Source organism: Canis lupus, chromosome 4 (assembly GCF_003254725.2).
Source record: "Canis lupus dingo isolate Sandy chromosome 4, ASM325472v2, whole genome shotgun sequence".
In the NCBI taxonomy this organism is placed as follows: domain Eukaryota; kingdom Metazoa; phylum Chordata; class Mammalia; order Carnivora; family Canidae; genus Canis; species Canis lupus.
Window position 1 is genome coordinate 19,650,144 of NC_064246.1, and position 19,853 is coordinate 19,669,996.

At 35.8% G+C, this 19,853-nt stretch overlaps 1 protein-coding gene across 15 annotated transcripts in view; it reads right to left on the reverse strand.

Moving 5' to 3' along the window:
• HERC4 (HECT and RLD domain containing E3 ubiquitin protein ligase 4) overlaps positions 1-19,853 on the reverse strand; it is a 133,445-nt gene that overhangs the window by 66,307 nt on the left and 47,285 nt on the right. For all 15 annotated transcript variants that reach the window (XM_049108987.1, XM_049108988.1, XM_049108981.1 and 12 more), the window contains 2 exons: positions 16,832-16,962; positions 2,969-3,129 (listed from right to left, as the gene is read on the reverse strand). In XM_049108987.1, coding sequence (XP_048964944.1) covers positions 2,969-3,129; positions 16,832-16,962 — 292 coding nt within the window. The remainder of the gene's footprint in view (positions 1-2,968; positions 3,130-16,831; positions 16,963-19,853) is intronic.

The following is a 19,853-nucleotide window of genomic DNA, read 5'->3' on the forward strand; positions in this document are numbered from 1 at the left end:
GACAGACTTAGGGAACTCAGTGACTTATTAAAACGTAATAACATTTGTATCATAGGACTCCAAGAATGAGGAGAAGAGAGAAAAAGGGGCAGAAGGTTTATTTGAAATTACAGCAGAACACTTCCCTTAAGTAATCTGGGGCAGGACACAGACATCAAAATTCAAGAAGTAAAGAGAACTCCTATTAAATTCAACAAAAGCTGGCCATTGCCAAAGCATATCATAGTCAAATTCACAAAATACACAGACAAGGAAAGAATCTTGAAAGAAGCAAGGGAAAAAAGTCCTTAACCTACAAGGGAAGACAGATCAGGATTGCAGTAGATCTGTCCATGGACATCTAACAGGCTTGAAGAGAATGGCTGGATATATTCAACGTGCTGAATGGGAAAGACATGTAGCCAAGAATAATTTATCCTGCAAGGCTATCATCCAAAATAGAAGGAAAGATTAAGAATTTCCCAAGCAAACAAAAACTAAAGGAGTTTCTGACTATTACACTAGCTCTGCAAGATATATTAAGGCGGACTCTGAGTGGCGGAAAAAGCTACCAAAAGCAACAAAAACTAGAAAGGAACAGAGAACATCACCAGAAACACTAACTTTACAGGTAACACAATGGAACTAAATCCTTTTCTTTCAATAATCACTTTTGAATTGTAAATGGACTACATGCTACAATCGAAAGACCTAGGATATTAGAATGAATAAAAAAACCAATAACAATTGATTACAAAAGGTTCATTTTAGACCTAAAGACCCACTCGGAAACTCTGTACCCATTAAATAACTCCTTGTTCTCTCCTTCCCCAAGTCCTTGGTAACCACTGTGCTACTTTCTGTCTCTGTACATATGACTGTTCTAAGTATATCGTATAAGAGTGGTCATATGATATATTGTCCTTTTGTGTCCGGCTCTTTTGACTTAGCATATTTGCAAGGTTCATCCACGTTGTTGCATGGATCAAAAACTCCTTTTTATGGCTAATTTTCGATTACATGCATATACCACATTTTTTTCATCGATTCATCTGTTGATGGATACTTGAGGTGTTTACACCTTTTGGGTACTGTGAATGATAATTTTTTCAATAAAACTGAATTGCAGCGGAACAACTAATCTTAAAATTCCATTTCCTTTCCCATTTGAATACAAATAACTTCAAGGCACACTGTTTCAAGGATAACAAAATACACCTCTAAGTGACTAAACTTTACAAATATACAAATATTGATTCCTTACAATATTCATGCTGCTTTAAATTATAAAATCTCTTTGTTATGTTATTAACAGTGCTTTTCATGAAAGAAACTAATATAGTAAAACATCAACATGCCATTAAGGGCATAAGAACAGTATTACTAAAATAAATGCATGTTCTAAACCTAATAGTGACTGGAAGAAAATAAAGACATATACAAAATACAAAATGAAACAGAAACAAGAAAAAAGTGTATCGTATTCTGACTTTTGCTAAATAAAAGCATAACTGAGATAGTCTTTTAGTTACATAAATAAATAAATAAATAAATAACCTCAAGGTCATTAAAAAAAAATTATGGACCTTTTCAAATATCAACTTTCGCTGTATGCTCATCACTAAGTAAAACCTCAGCAGATCCCTCAGTCTCACAATTCAAGGAAAAATCCCAAAGAAACTCAGACACAGAAATGAACAAAGAAGAAAACCCTGAAGAATAATTTAGGATGATAAAGGAAATATACGTATTTTTAAAAAGCATATTTTAGTTGCAGCATGTTAAGAAGTAAATAAGAAAACAGCACTCAAAATATTTCAAACTCTTTAGTAAATTAGTACCAATAAAAAAAATAACCAGATCTACTGAAAAAAACAATAGAGAATAAAAATAAATCACACCATGTGGCTAAAGCAGCAGCCATATAAAAACAAATTAAAAAAATTAATACTCTGAATAGGTAATATATCCATATGATTCAAATTTCAAAAAAAATAGAAATTGTTTGGACGCCTGAGTGGCTCAGAGGTTGGGCATTTGCCTTTGGCTTAGGGCATGATCCCAGAGTCCCAGAAGCGAGTCCCACATCAGGCTCCCTGCATGGAGCCTGCCTCTCTGTCTCTCTGTGTCTCTCATCAATAAATAAATAAAATCTTTGAAAGAAAATAGAAATTGTTATATATTTTCAAGTTCTGCATATACCCAAGTAAATTGAAAGCAGGGTCTTCAAGAGATATTTGGTACACCCATGTTTTTACATGATAGTCACAAAAGGTAGAAACAATCCACGTGTCTACCAACAGATGAGCAGATAAACAAAATGTGGCATACATGTATAAAATGTTATTCAGTTTTAAAAAGGAAAAAAATCCTGGCACATGCTATAACATGGATAGACCCTTAAACACATCATGCTAAATTTATGAAATAAGTCAGTCACAAAAAAGACAAATACTGTATGATTCCACTTACATGAGGTATATATAGTCATATCAAATACATAGACTGAACGTAGAATAGTGTTTGCCAGCTAGTGAGAGTGAATGCAGAGTTGCTGTTTAATGAATACAGAATTTTACTTTTATAAGATGAAGAGTTCTAGAGACTAGTTGCACAACAATGTGAACGTACTGAACACTACTGAACTGTACACCTTAAATGGTTAAGTTCGTAAGTTTTATGTTATGTGTATTTTACACATAACAAAACATTCCGGGCCTACTAACATCTAGCCACCACCCAAGTTCCCATATGTCCAGCCCTCTGAAACCACGTTTACTACTTTATTTATCATGAGCTTCCTTATGTATAAATAAGCAAGTATAAACAAATTCAGCAAATGTATATGCTATTTTGTATCTTGCTCTTTTCATTAAACAATATTATTTTGGAATTCTTTCACTTCAAACACAGCAAACTTCATCATTTAAGAGGTACATTTTAACAATAAATTTAATGTGTAGCAAATCTTTAATATAAGAAAACTTACCAATATCTGGTGGACACTGCCCATTATAAGGGAACCAATTTCCTTTCACAGTAAAAGGACTTTTCCTGTTGCTTGTTGAACCAGTTCCTAGCTGCCCATTACCACCAAGTCCAAAAGAATAAATTCGTCCTGATGAAGGAACAAAAGCAGAAGTGTGCTGCCTAGAGTAAAATGATAGAAAATCTCAGACTTAATGTCACCTTCCAAATAACTTACATTAAGAAAACCACACAAATATTAACTGGTATAATTCTTCTCTTTCAAAATACATTAACAAAACCATTATAGTTCTAAAATTTTCTGTACATACTATTTATTAAAAGTCTTATTCTACACTGAATGAATTCTCTACCACGTACGTAGGCTGCATAAGCATGACCCAGAAAATTTCCACAGATGTCCAAATTTAAAAAGGCCCACATCTATACTAGAATCCCTTATAAGGGATGGTTCAACATAAGAGGTAGCATCTAACTATACTGTCCAAGTTCTCCCCTTCCCTTCCCTCTAACATTCTAGCCTAAAGCTATCGTCTATGAGGGCCCACCATCTGGACATCAATCAGAAGTTTTACAATAAGAACTGGGCAAGAAATCCAGTACCAATCAGGTGTGTGTGTGTGTGTGTGTATGTGTAACAAACAACACATAAATATATTCTTCTAAAGAAACTGATGCTTGGGATGCCTGGGTGGTTCAATGATTGAGCCCATCTGCCTTCAGCTCAGGGCGTGATCCTGGAGTACTAAGATTGAGTCCCATATCGGGCTCCCTACATGGAGCCTGCTTCTCCCTCTGCCTATGTTTCTGCCTCTCTCTTTGTGTCTCTCTCATGAATAAATAAATAAATAAAATCTTTAAGAAAAAAAAAGAAAAGAAACTGATGCTTATGCACTCAGGCTCCTTTGGAGGTAGCAGAGTAAAGCCAACCTAAGAAACTGCAGACCTGAAGATGAAAAACCCACTAATCAGTGAACCTATGGAACTCCGTCTGATGTTTCACCACTGTATATTTAGGAACACTATATGTTTGGATTAAAGATGATTATCCAGCTCAGGCCTTCTGTTCCTCCATCTCAGGTCTGACTGTTTCAAACAAGTCTGGCAAATTCCTAAGTGTTATTTTTATAAATACTATCTGTCTCACATTTATTCAATTATTTTCTCCTTGATAGTATTACACAAATGTTGCAACTTTCCAATATATCCTACCAGTCTCTTAATCTCTCTTGTATACCCATGCCCCTTTGTGTTTAATTTCTTTGGATGTTTTACAAATCATTACTTTTCTTTTTAGCAGTATATCCAACTTGTTTTAATTACCCACTTTATTTTTAAATTTCAATGATAATGTTTCATCCCATTTCTAGAAGTATTTTTTTAACCCCAAATTTGCCACCCTGTTATTTCATTTAAAACCCGTTATACACCGTGAAATTTAATATATACACAACAATCCAGGATGATTTTGACAAGCCCCAAACTCACCTAAGGACAGTCCTGTGATTACAAATTCATAGAGGAGATTCAAGACAGAAACTAAACCAAGAACAGGAAGTCTCCTTATGCCAACAAGGGAATATTTCATGATGAACTCTTTCCATGATGTAATTTTAATTGGAGGAGATAGTTTCTCAGGCCTCACTAATGCTTCTATCAGTTCTTAGGTCTCATCTCCTGTCCCAAACTCCTTTGCCCTCTATGGTATATTATCAAAAGTGCCAAAATTATTCCTCTCGCTATACCCATTATGCTTACACTATGACTTTTGCAACTGTTTCTCATCAAGTTGGGGAATCTATTTCTCCATGTCTGACATCTAGGCTCTAACCTCTGGCTTGCTTTGAATACAGAATGGGGCAGAAATGACAGCATACCTGATCTAATATTATGCCTTACAAGTGGCTTTGCATTCTTTCCCTCTCTCTCTTTAGGACCTCCGTTCCACTATCATGAGACTAATCCAAAATTAGCATGTAAAGGATGACATACAACCTGGAGCAGAGACAAGCTGTCCCAGCTAAGACCTTGCCAAACCACCCAGCTCTTAGCCAGATAATCAGCTGATGAACTAAATCCAGCTAAGACGAGAACTAGCCAGCTGAAACTAGCTCAAATTACCAAATCAAAGAACTATTAGGAAACAACCATTTTAAGCCACTATGTTTTAGGGTGGTTTGTTTAGCAATATAAGCTAATTAATATATTATCCACCCTGGCAAATTCTTTCAGGGCACCTCCAAAGTCAGTTCAAACAAACACTAGTGGTTCCCAGATTTGTTTTTGCCCTTTGGCATTCCCTTTAGTTCCTGGCAAACTAATCTGTTTTTTAAAAGGTGTTTTGATTCAAAAAGGCTTTCAAGTTATCTAGTCTCCCATATTACTGAAAAACTAAGTAGAAACTAACAACCATTTTACCTTTGAGCCAAGGGCAGTAAGAATTTTTTAACCAAGGATACTCTTTTAACAAATGAGATGTTACATGGAATCCCAGCATATAAAAAAAAAACCAAACTGGTCTGCTTGAAGGATTTAACATTGCCCAGTCTGTCTCCTCAGGAAGCAACCACTGTGACATCGCGAAAGAACATACAGTTTAAAAATTATTGCAGTACTGGGATGTCTGGGTCGCTTAGTGGTTAGGCATCTGTCTGCCTTTGGCTCAGGGCATGATCCTGAAGTCCTGGGATCAAGTCCCACATCGGGCTGCCTGCATGGAGCCTGCTTCTCCTTCTATGTCTCTGCCGGTCTCTCTCTCGGTCTCTCTCCCTCTCTCTCTGTGTCTCTCGTGAATAAATAAAATCTTAAAAAAAAAATTACTGCAATACTAGTTCATTAAACTCCTCTTCAAAATGGTATACCAAAGGAGTGGTTCTTAACCCTTGCTGCACAGTGGAATCACCTAGGGGGTTAATCTGATAATAACACACATTTCTAAAAACTCTCTGGAAGAAAAAGAGCACTATGAACAAAATTTAGCAGAAAAAAAAAGAAATAGTGGGATGCCTGGGTGGCTCAGTGATGGAGCCTGCTTCTCCTCCCTCTGCCTATGTCTCTGCCTCTCTCTGTCTCTCATGGAAAAATAAATAAAATCTTAAAAAAAAAGAAAAAGATCCTAAAGATTTCAGGTATGAAATTAACACACACAAGAATGTAGAACTGTGCTTAATAGTTGCTTAGTGTCCACGAAATAAAAGCCAAGCTTGAAAACTGAAAGACAACTAGAAATACTAAAGAAAAAAAAAAATTTTTTTTATTTTTTTATTTTTTATTTATTTATGATAATCACAGAGAGACAGAGAGAGAGAGGCAGAGACATAGGCAGAGGGAGAAGCAGGCTCCATGCACCGGGAGCCTGATGTGGGATTCGATCCCGGGTCTCCAGAATCGCGCCCTGGGCCAAAGGCAGGCGCCAAACCGCTGCGCCACCCAGGGATCCCAAAGAAAAAAAATTTTTGATTTTAAAAAGAACCAGTTAGAAATACTAGAACTAAAAAGCCAAAATAACTGAAATCAAGGTCATGAAGGACAGGTTTAAGATAGGTCATGAAGGAGACAGCATAAGAACAGGCTGAAACACAAATCATAAAAACAATCAAGAAAGCAGCAAAAAGGGTAAAAAATATAGAAAATGAAGAATAAGGCTACAAGGCAGATTGAGAAGACTCAATACACATCTGGAATCCCATGAAGAAAGGAGAAGGTATATCTAAAGAGATATTAGCTTAGAATTCCCTATACTGATCAAAGATATTATTCTACAGATTCAAGAAGCCTCATCAGAAAATGAGGAAATCATACCTTGACAAATGAAAGCAAAATGGGGGAAAGATAAAAAAGAAACACATTACCTTCAAAGGAGCAACATACTGATTAATAGCTATTTTCTCCACAACAACCAAGCCAAAAGAAAATAGAATGTTATCTTCAAAGCAGGAAGTAATTACCAAGCTAGACAAGATCATTCAAGAATGAAGGTGAAATAAAACATTTTTAGATACATAAAAGGGCCTATAAATTTACTTAAAGAAAATTCCAGAGGGTATTCAGACAAAAGGAATTAGAAAATATGAAGAATGGAGGGAAAAAAAGATAGTAAATATACAGGCATTTCTAAATGTACATTGACTATACGAAGCAACATTTTTATGAAGTTTAATACACAGATTAATTTTAAATACTCCCCTCAAATTTTTTGGAGAATATGGACAGGCTGATATTAAAATTTTTATGAAAGTAAAAAGCCAAAACAATGCAAGCATTCTTTTTTTTTTAATAAAGATTTTATTCATTTATTTGAGAGGAAGAGAGTGCATGGGGCACGGGGGTGGGAGAAGACTCCCCAGTGAGCAGGGAGCCCACTGTGGGGCTCAATCCTAGGACCCTGAAATCATGACCTGAGCCAAAGACAGATGCTTAACTTAATGAGCCACCCAGGCACCCCAGCCCAAGCATTCTTGACGGATACGATGAACAAAGATCTGCTTTATTCCAAACAGCAGAATTATAGTGTCGTAAAATTTATATAGTGTGAAAGTGGCACAGGGATATAGAAATTGAAGGAATAATGGGCAGCCCCAGTAGCTCAGGGGTTTAGCGCTGTCTTCAGCCTAGGACGTGATCCTGGAGGCCTGGAATCAAGTCCCACATCAGGCTCCCTGCATGGAGCCTGCTTCTACCTCTGCCTGTGTCTCTGCCTCTCTCTCTCTCTCTCTCTGTGTCTCTCATGAATAAATAAGTAAAATCTTAAAAAAAAAAAAAAAAAAACTGAAGGAATAAGATACAGACCACAGAAGACAGATCTGTGTTTATATGAAACTTAACTTACAGCAACAGTGGCACTAAAGAGGAGGGTGAAGGAATTTTCAAAAAGCAATGAAAGGATGATTCTAAGAAGATGGCAGAGTAGGAAGCACCAGGAATCTGACTCCCCACCTAGACAACATTTGCACTGACAGAATCTGTCTGTAACTCTTTTAGAACTCTTGAGACTATTAAAGGCTTTCAATTTCCAGGGGAAGGCTTAGGTAGTAAATTCTAATGAATTTTGGCCAATCTCAACCTGTAGCAGAGCCCTGTGACGGGGAGCCATCCTTACTCCAGGAGTTGCTTGTACACAGCTTAAGGGAGTCAGAGTTGGTTGGCAACAAGGACCTTGTCCTTATTTTTGAGATTGGGACTCTTGATTGTAGATCAAGGAGATGTAGACACAAAGGTAGGTGAGCCACCGTTGTTGCCCCACCGTTCCGAGTCCTTCTCTTCTAGCTAAGAGACTTCCAGAGGATTTAAAAAGCTAGTGCCTTTTTCCATTTTATTTTTTATTTTTTTATTATTTTATTTATTTATTTATTCATGAGACACACACATAGGCAGAGGGAGAAGCAGGCTCCAAGCAGGGAGCCTGATATGGGACTTGATCCCGGGACTCCAGGATCACACCCTGGGCTGAAGGCAGGCGCTAAACTGCTGAGCCACCCAGGCATCCCCCCTTTTCCATTTTAATTTCTTCTCCCCTCACCCTTCATTTCTTTTTCCCCTTCTCAGAGTCTGACATTTGAAATTTAGAACATTTGCTTTGAATGTACAGAGGAATTTAGAAACTCACTGTGCCTGTCCAGGAAGAGGAGCAGGCTCAGAAAAGACCGGAGAAGACCTTACATTTATACCTCAAGGCTTATGTGTCCCTGCCACAGAGTCAACTTATGACAATCAGCACTGCTGGGGATTTACCTGAAAGATACAGGTGCAGTGAAACAGCAGGACACCTGCAACCTGATGTTTATAGCAGCACTGTCCACAATTGCCAAACTGTGGAAGGAGCCTCGGTGTCCATTGAAAGATGAATGGATAAAGAAGATGTGGTCTATGTATACAATGGAGTATTACTCAGCCATTAGAAACGACAAATACCCACCATTTGCTTCAACGTGGATGGAACTGGGTATTATGCTGAGTGAAGTCAATCGGAGGACAAACATTACATGTCTCATTCATTTGGGGAATATAAAAAATAGTGAAAGGTAATAAAGGGAAAAAGAGAGAAAATGATTGGGAAATATCAGAGAGGGTGACAGAACATGAGAGACACCAGACTCTGGGAAATGAACAAGGGGTGGTGGAAGGGAGGTGGGGGGGGGTTGGGGTGACTGGGTGACGGGCACTGAGGGGGGGCACTTGACGGGATGAGCACTGGGTGTTATGCTATATGCAAAAAAACCCCAGCAAACCCTGGAAAACAGAGAGAATCTGATGTCCAGAGCCACAATTAGGCTCAAATGTTCAGTTAAAACAAACAAACAAACAAACAAACCCACAGGGCTTACAAAGAAATTGTGAAATGCAGCCCATTAAAAGGAAAACAGTATTAACCAACATGGGTATGCAAAATGATACAGCCACTGTGGAAGGCAGTTTGGTGGTTTCTTACAAAACTAAACATACTATTACAATAAGATTCAGTAATTATGCTCCTCATTATTTATCCAAAGTTGTTAAAGAGCTGTATCCACACAAAAACCTGCACACAGACATTTTTAGCTATTTTATTCATAACTGCCAAACCTTGGAAACAAACAACATGTTCTTCAGTAGGTAAATGTTTAAACAAATTGATACATCCAGATAATAAAATATTATTCAGTACTAAAAAAAAAAAAAAAATCAGTGACCAACCCATGAAAACTGAAGGAACCATACATAAATGCATATTACTAAGTGGAAGAAGTCAATCTGAGAAAGTTATATACTGTATGATTCCAACTCTACAGTATTCTGGAAAAGACAAAACTAAGAGTAAAAAGATCAGTGGCTGCCATGGGTTAGGGGAGGTGGAAGGGATGAATAGGTAGATCATAGAGGAATTTTATGACCGTGAAATTACTCTATGCAATACTGTAATAGTGTGGATACACGTCATTATACATTTATCTGAACTCACAGGGTGTATAACACCAAGAATGAATCCCTAATATAAACTATGTTCATCTGATAATGATTTGGCAATGTAAATTCATTAAGTGGGACAAATATATCACTTTGGTGGAGGATGTTGATAATGGAAGAGTCTATACGTGTGTGCAAGTTCAATGGAAATATCTGTATCTTCCACCTAATTTTGTTGTATCTTCCACCTAATTTTTGTCTAACTTCTGTAAAAAAGAAAGTCTATTTAAAAAAAAAAAACGCACAGAAACTGGGGTGCCTGGGTGACTCCAACTCTTGGTTTCAGCTCTGACTGTGATCTCATGGTCATGAGATCAAGCCCCATGTTGGGCTCTGCACTCAGTGGGGAGTGTGCTTGAGATTCGAGATTCTCTCTCTCCCTTTGTCCCTGCTCCCACTTACTCTCTCTGAAATAAATAAAATCCTAAGAAAAAAAAAAAACAAGAGAAACTGTCTCCAAGAAAGACCAGATGAAAAATCTTAACAGACAAAAACTAAAACAATTATCTTAAAGATATTCAAATAACTAAAAGAAGGTAAAGAAAAAGTCAAGAAAACAATATATAAACAAAAATGTAAAAATCAATAAAAAAACAGAAAACACAAAAACAAACCAAAAAATTTTGGAGCTGAAAAGCACAATGACTAAAATGAAAAACTCACTAGAGGGACTCAAAAGCAGATTTGAGTGGGCAGAAAAACAAATGAGGGAACTGGAAATTAGAAAGAAAAAAGACTAAAGTTGAAGAGAAACTAAGGGATCTATGGGATATCATCAAGTGGACCAACATAGGTACTATGGAAGTTCTAAAAGGTAAAAAGCTAAAGAGAGAGAACCTTGAAGAAATAATGGCCAAAAACTTCCCAAATCTGATGAAAAACATAAGGATCCAAGAAACTCAATGAACTCCAAAAGGATGAACTGAAAGAGACCCACACTAAGATACATTACAATCAATCAATTTGTCCAAAGATAAAAGAAGAGGGATGCCTGGCTGGTTCAGCGGTTGAGCGTCTGCCTTCGGCTCAGGGCATGATCCCCAGATCCCGGGAAAGAGTCTCATACCTGGCTCCCTGTGGGGAGCCTGCTTCTCCCTCTATGTCTCTGCCTCTCTCTGTGCCTCTCATGAATAAATAAAATTTTTAAATTACAAAAAAAAAGATAAAAGAAGAAATATGATAGCATCAAGAGAGAAATGACTTGTCATAACTAAGGGATCTTTAATAAGAGTATGAGATTCTTCACGAGAAACTCTGGATGTCAGAACAGACTGGGCTAACATAGTCAAAGTGCTTAAAAAAATAAACTAGAATTCAACCAAGAATCTAATGTCTGGCAAACTGTCCTTTGAAAGTGAGGGAGGAATTAAGACATTTATATATAAACAAGAGCTGAGGAAATTTGTTATCACTAGACCTACCCTGCCAGAAATGCTAAAAAGAATCCTAAAGGTTGAAATGAAAGAACATCATACAGTAACTCAAAGCTGCATGATAAAATAAAGATCTTTGTAAAGGTAAACACATGGATGTTTATAAAGGCTAGCATTATACTTCTATTTACAAGTTATTTTGTTTTCTTAAGAGACTGATGCATAAACAACATATTTCTGAATACACAATGTATAAATAAGTTATTTTGTGAAATCAATAACTGAAAGGAGGTGGGGATAAAGCTACATAGGGGCAAAGTTTTTTATGTTATTAAGGTTAACCTGGTATCAATTTGAATTAGTATTATAACTTCAGGATATTAAATGTAATCACCATGGTAACCACAAAGAAAGTAGCTATAGAATATACAGAGAAGGAAATTAAAACATCTCACTGCAAAAAAAACAACATAAAAGGAGACAATAAATCCAGGAATTGAGAGACAAGAAGCAAAGAGCAAAATGATGAAAGTCCCTACATCTCAGTAATTACCTGTAAGTGGATTAAGCTGTCCACTCAAAAGACAGAGACTGGCAGAATGGATAATAAAACATGATCCAACTATATATTATTTACAAGAGATACAAATAGGCTAAGAGTGAAAAGATGGAAAAAGATATTTCATGCCAACAACCAAAAGAGAGCAGGGTAGCCATAATAGTTTTTTTAAAAAGATTATTTATTTATTTATTCATAAGAGACACAGAGAGGCAGAGACATAGACAGAGGGAGAAGCAGGCTCCCCAGAGGAGCCTGATGCAGGACTTGATCCCAGGACCCTGGGTCATGCCCTGAGCCAAAGGCAGATGCACAACTCCTGAGCCACCCAGGTGCCCCAGACAACATAGATTTTATTTTTTTTTAAAGATTTTATTTATGCATGAGAGACACAGACACACACACACACACACACACACACACACACACACACAAACACAGGCAGAGGGAGAAGGAGGCTCCACGCAGGGAGCCCAACATGGGACTCGATCCCGGGACTCCAGGATCACACCCTGGGCCGAAGGCAGGAGCTTAACCACTAAGCCACTCAGGGATACCCAGCAAAATAGATTTTAAATAAAAAAAAGGTTATAAGAGACAAAGGACATTATATTTTAACAAAAAGCTCCATACAGCAAAAGGATAACAAAAACATTTACACATCTTATAAAAGACCATCAAAATATATGAAGCAAAAACTGAATTAAAGGGAGAAATTATTCTACAATATGGTAGGAGACTTTAATAACCCTGCTCTCAATAATAGAATAACCACACAGAAGTAAGGAAACAGAGGACCTGAACAACACAATTAAGTCAACTAGATGTAACAGGGCACACACTACCCAATGACAACATACACATTCTTCTCAAATGCACATGGGGCATTGTCCATGTTAGACCCTATGTTAGGCCAGAAAGTAAGTCTAAATAGATTTTAAAAGATAGACATCATACAAAGTATCTTTTATAACCACAAAAGGAGGACATTAGCAATCAGTAACAAAGAAATTAGAAAATTCACAAATTTGTGGAAATTCAACAACATACTTTTTTTTTCAACAACATACTTTTAAATGACCTATGAATCAAAGAAATCACAAGACTTAAGAGAATGAAACACAACATATCAAAACAAAAGATGCGGGGGAAAAAAGTGCTAAGGGGGAAATTTACATTAAAAAACATGAAAGATCTTGGGGTGTCTGGTGGTTAAGTTGGTTGAGCGTCCAAATCTTGATCTCAGCTCAAGTCTTGATCTCAGGGCTCTGGGTTCAAGCCTCGCACTGGGCTCCATGCTGGCCATGGAGCCTACCTAAAAAAGACAAAAACAAAACAAAACAAAAACAAACAAAACAAAACAAAAAATACAAGAAAGAGCTCATGTGCACAACCCAACTTGACAATATAAGGTCCTAAACAAACCACCAAACCACCTAACTAAACACAACGCTGGCAGAAGAAAGAAAATAATAAAGATGAGAGTTGATATAAATGGAATAGAAAATAGAAAAATAGCAAAAGTCAATGGAACTAAAAATTGGTTTTACAAAGATCAACAAAATTGACAAAACTTTTGCTAATTTGACTAAGAAAGAAGAAATTAGAATCAGAATAAAAGTGGGGGGGGGTGTGTGTCCCTGAGTGGCTCAGAGGTTTGGCGCCTGCCTTCAGCCCAGGGCGTGATCCTGGAGTCTGGGATCGAGTCCCGTGTCGGGCTCCCTGCATGGAGCCTGCTTCTCCCTCTGCCTCTCTCTCTCTGTGTCTGTCATGAATAAATAAATAAATAAAATCTTAAAAAAAAAAAAAGTGGGGGCACTACTACTTATGCTGCCAAAATAAAAAGGATCGTAAGAGAGTACTTTAAACAGTTCTTTGCCAACAAATTAGATGATTTAGATGAAATAGACAAAATCCTAGAAATACAAAACCTACTAATACTAAATCACAAAAAAATAAGAAACCACAACAGATCTGTAAATGGTAAAACAACTGAAACAATAATAAAAAATCTCCCAACAAAGAAAAGCTTTACACCAATGGCTTCATTTGTGACTTCTACCAAACATTTAAAGAATCAACACCAATCCTATTCACACACCGCCCCCTCCCAAAAAAAAGTTGAAGAGGTACAACTTTCTAATTCATTCCATGAGGTCAGCATTGTCCTGATATCAAAGTCAGACAAGGACACTACACAAAGCTACAGACCATTATCCCTTATGGGTACTGATGCAAAAACTCTCAATAGAACATTAGCAAACAGAATTCAGTAGTATATTGAAAAAACTAAATGGGATGCAGAGATGGTTCAGGATATGCAAATTGATCAGTGTTAATTTACAAGGCTAAGACAATGAAGAAAAAACCCACACCATCATTTCAATAAAAAAATCAACAAATTTGATACTATTTTATGATAAAAACACTAAAAAAGTACCAATAAAAGAAAATTATCTCTGGGCAGCTCAGGTGGCTCAGTGGTTTAGCATCGCCTTCAGCCCAGGGCCTGATCGAGTCCCACGTCAGGCTCCCTGCATGGAGCCTGCTTCCCCCTCTGCCTGTGTCTCTGCCTCCCTGTGTGTGTGTGTCTCTCATGAATAAATAAATAAAATCTTAAAAAAAAAAGAAAAGAAAATTATATCTCAACATAATAAAAGCCATATATGAAAAACCCACCACAAACATCATACTCGATGGTAAAAGATTGAAAGCTTTTCCTCTAAGAACAGGAATGAGACAAGGATCCTACTTTGAATACTTCTATTCAACGTAATACTAGAAGTTCCAGCAAGAAAAAGAAATAAAAGGCACCTAAATTGAAAAGGAAGTAAAATTATTTCTGTGTAGAGATGATACGACCTTATATGCAAAAAACCTTAGAGATTCCACACAAAAGAACTATCAGAAATATAAAAGACACCGAAGCAGCAGGATACAAAATTAACATGCAAAAATGAGTTCCATTTCCATACACTAATAACGAAAAATCCAAAAAAAACTTTAAAAGACATATGATGAAAACTACAAAAAGATTACTGGAATAAATTAGAGACATAAATGGGGAGATATCTCATGTTCGTGGACTGGAAGACTTACTACTGTTAAGATGTCAACATTTCCCAAAGTGATCTACAGATTCAATTCAACCTGTATCAAATCATGGAAATGCAAATTAAAATCATGATTAAGGAACACTATATACCCAAGAGATTAGCAAAAATTTCAAAGTGTGACAATACCAAATGGGCACAAGGACACAGAGTGTCAGGAATTCTCATACAATATTAATAGAAATGTAAATTGATATAATCATTCTGGTAAACAGAGTGACATTAACCTGCAAAATTCAAGGTAAGTATCCTCTATGACTCAACAATCCTGTTTTAGGTAAATACTTAGAGATATGAAGGTTTATGTATATCATATAACAAATGTTCAAAACATTATTTGTAATTGCCAAAAACTGGAAGCACCCAAACAGCTGCCAGTAACAGAATGAGCAAATAATTATATACACATATAACTGAATAAAATACAGCAATACTCTATGATGGAAAACTACATCTTCACATATATAGATAATCATATAAGTAGCATGTTAAAAAAGTCACCAAAGACTACCTACAGTGTGATTTCATGTATTTGAAGTTAACAGTTGGCAAAATTGAATCCTACTGTATATGGATATATACTACATATAAAAAATTAAGCTAAGTGGTTAAAACCCAAAGTACATTTTGTTTTTGGGAATCTACCTAATTTAACCCACCAAAGGTGAAGCTCAATTTCAAAGCTGTGACTTTTCTATTTACTCTCAAGAACTGGGAACCAATATTCCAATTCAACTTTTATCAATAACAATTGGTTACTGGTAAAATAACTAGCTGTTAAATAATTAATTAGCTGCTAATAATCAGCTGCTCAATTTCCTCATTCTTTAAATAAAAAAAGGTGGAAAAGAAAAAGAGGATTTGTACTTTCCCTTTAAGTGTGATGTTATGTACAACAAATATTACATATTCAATATTAATGTCTTTGCCCAGATAAATTTGTTTCAAATAGAGAAACGTAAAATAATCAGTATAAAAGATGTTCTCCTATTACTCCTTAGCAGCAAATTAAGCATTTAGGGAAGAATGTTTTTATCTTAGATTCCTAAACTGCTAAACAATTTGTTAAAAAAAAAAAAAAATTCCCTACTTTCAGCTAGGAACTGCCATCTTCTAGTAATCTGCAAAATGACCAACACAAAGGGAAAAAGGAGGGACACCCCTATTATGTTCTCTAGGCCTTTTAGAAGATATAGAATTATTCCTTTGGCCACATATATGCAAATCCACAAGAAAGGTTATACTGTAGATATCAAGGGGACAGGCACTATTCAAAAAGGAATGTCCTGGGACACCTGGGTGGCTCAGTGGTTGAGCGTCTGCCTTTGGCTTAGGGCGTGATCCTTGAGTCCCTCATTGGGCTCCGCATGGAGCCTGCTTCTCGGTCTGCCTATGTCTCTGCCTCTCTTTCTGTGTCTCTCATGAATAAATAAATAAAAATCTTTAAAAAAAGGAATGTCCTACAAATATTTCAATAATCAAGTCTACAATGTTACCCACCATGCTCTTGGCACTGTTATAAATAAACAAGGGCAAGATTCTTTTTGTCTAAAAAATTTTTGTGTGTACTGAAAATGAAAACATTAAGCACTCTGAGAGCCAAGATACCGCTTCCTGAAACACAGAAAGAAAAATGATCAGAAAAAAAGAAAGCCAAAGAAAAAAATACTTGAGTTCAACTGAAGTGCCAGCCTGCTCCACCCAGAGAAGTACATTTTGTGCAAACCAATGGAAAGAAGCTTCAGCTGCTGGAACCCACTCCCTATAAATTCATGACCAAAAACGTGTAAAAAAATAAAAGGCCTCTGGACTGTCAAAAAAAGAATCCTAATAACTGAGTTATGGAGAGTAAGATATTCTCTTATATAATAGCTTACCTTCCACAAGCAATCTGAGTAACAATGCTTCCCATAAGTTCAAAAACTTTCCGTGGGTTTATTTCATGACTGGTAGAGTTATGACCCAACTGACCATACCCTCCAGCTCCAAAAGTAAAGACGCCACCTTCCTAAAAAATAAATAAATAAATAAATAAATAAATAAATAAATAAATAAAGACAAAACCCTTTATAATTAGAAGGCTTGATAAAATAATCTTTAAGAAAACAGGTTACATCTTTAATATATGGAGTCAATTTTTCTCTTCTATTGTCTTCACAATTTAGGTGATAGCTGAGTTTTCAAGGTAAAATGACTTAAAACTAAGAGAATTCCAGGTTATTTTCACATATTTTAAAAGTACTTAATTATGTCCTTGTCATATTTAGTTGAAGCTATTGTTAAAGAGATACTAATAATTTTTTTGCATTGCCTTTCATGATCATTATATTCTTGTTGAATCCCAAGTACACACCCATAAAATATCACAAAACCTAAAAATGGTATCTTCAGTTTTCAAACTCGTTATGCTTTTGACATAAAGACTCTGCAGAAAGATTGTAATTAAACCAGAGTGCACAAATATAGCTATTTTTAACACATAGTTGCTACAATATACAGTTGACCCTCAAACAAAGCAGGGAGGGAGGGGTGTTAAGCCCTTGATGCAGTCAAAAATCCACATACAACTTTTGCTTCCCCCAAAAGTTAACTACTAATAGCCTACTTCTGACTGAAAGCTTTACTGATAACATAAACAATACCTAACTTAGCTTTTTTGGTATTTCTAGGCTACACAGTTTACCTGTGTTTTCAAACTGTTGCAAATCTCCAAAAACTTTACCAAAAAAGATCTGTGAATATGTGGACCCATTCAGTTCAAACCTGTGTTGTTCAAGGGTCTACTATATATCGTCTTTAAAAAACTTATGGTAAAAATGTACAACTGGATAAGGTTATGTATAAAAAAGTAATTTGTGATGACAGCTTAACACAAGTACAATTACTGTTTTTCAATTCAACTGCTTTTCTTCAGAGCTGTATCTGTATATACAATTTTATATCCTGCTTTCATCATTTAATAGTGTAAGTATATATACTACTATTTAAGGAAATTGGTTTTTCTTTTTTAAACTTTTCATCATGGAAAAATTCAATTATACGAAAGTAAAGACATGTATATACAAATATAAATACAAATATAATAAATAAATAAATACATACATACATACATACGTACATACAAATATATATACATACATCATCATATAACCATCACTTGGCTTTAACCACCAGCAAAAGTTAAATAACCTTGTTTCATCAATGCCCCTCCCGTTTTCCTTTTTCAGGGTACTTTAAAGCAAAAAAGAAAAAAGTATTGGAGTACTTTAAAATAAACTGGTCATCAAATCATTTCATCTATAAATGTGTTAAGTATCCTTAATGGCATATGCCTCTCACACATATAAATGTGTAACTAATATCGTTATCGACTTACAAAATTAATTTTCTTTTTTTGATAGAAATGGCAAAAATGTCCATTTTTATTTATGATTTTTGTAACTGGTATCATTTTTTCCAGGTTTATTTAGGTATGATTGAACTGACAAATGAAACTGTATATATTTCAAGTATACAACGGGATTAGACATATGTATGCATTGTGAAACGACTACCACAAAGAAGTTAATTAACACATCCACCATCTACTTTTGTTAAGAATGCTTCAGATCTACTCTCCTGGCAAATTTCAGGCATAGAATACAGTACTGTTAATTATAGTCACCACGCTGTACATCAAATCTTGCTTCAGAATTTACTCATAAGAGAAAGTCTGTACCCTTAACCAATTTCCCACTTCCTCTATAGACACCACTCCCTAGCCCCTGGGGCAAACAACATTTCTACAAATTTGACTTTTTAAAAAGATTCCCCATATAAATAATAGTATTTGTCTTTCTCTAGCTTAATTCACTTATAATAATGTTATTATGAACCTCCAGGTTCATCCATGTTGTAAATGGATGCAAATACAAGTATTCCTTTTTTTCTGGCTTAATATTATTCCTTTGTGTATATACAACATACATTTTCTTTATCCATTCATCTGGTAATGGACACTCAAGTTGTTTATTGGCTACTGTGAAAAATGTTACAATGTACATGGGAGTGGAATTATTTCTTCATGAATCTGTTTTTATTTCATTCAGATAATATACCTAGAAGTGGGATTTCCTGGATCATATAGCCCCATGTATCATTTTTGGAAAAACCTCCATATTGTTTTCTATTTGCACCAGTTTACATTCCCACCAGCAGTGACAAGGGTTCCCCTTTTCTTCACATCCTCACCAATACTTGTCCTTTGTCTTTTTTAACAGTCACTCTAACAGATGTCCTTTGTCTTTTTTAACAGTCACTCTAACAGGTTATGTTACCTCACTGAGGTTTTGATTTGAGTTTTGCTGATGGATCATGATGCTAACATGAGGCACCTTTTCATGTACCTGTTGCCCTTTTATTATTATATTCTTTAGGAAAGTACCTATTCAAGGTCTTTGCCCATTTTTAAACCAGATTATTTGGGTTTTTAGCCATTGAGTTATAGTTTCTTTTATATTTTGGGCATTAACTCCTTATCAGATAAATGGTCTGCTAATATTTTCTCTCGTTCCACAGGCTACTTTTTCATTTTGTTGATGTGTCCTCTGCTATGCAAAAACTTTTTTCATTTGTAGTTCCACCTATTTTTTTTTCCTTTTGTTACTTGTGCTTTTAGTGTCATACCCATAAAATTACCAAGACCAATGTCAATGGGCTTTTCACTCCATGTGTTCGTCTAGGAGTTTGTTTCAGGTCTTACATTTATGCCTTTAATCCATTTTGAGTTACATTTTGTTAATGGTAAAAATAGGGATCCAATTTCTTCTGCATATATTGTTTTCCCAACACCATTTATTGAAGAGACCAAACTTTCCCATTGTGTTTTGTCAGTGTCTTGTCACTGATTAGTTAAACATT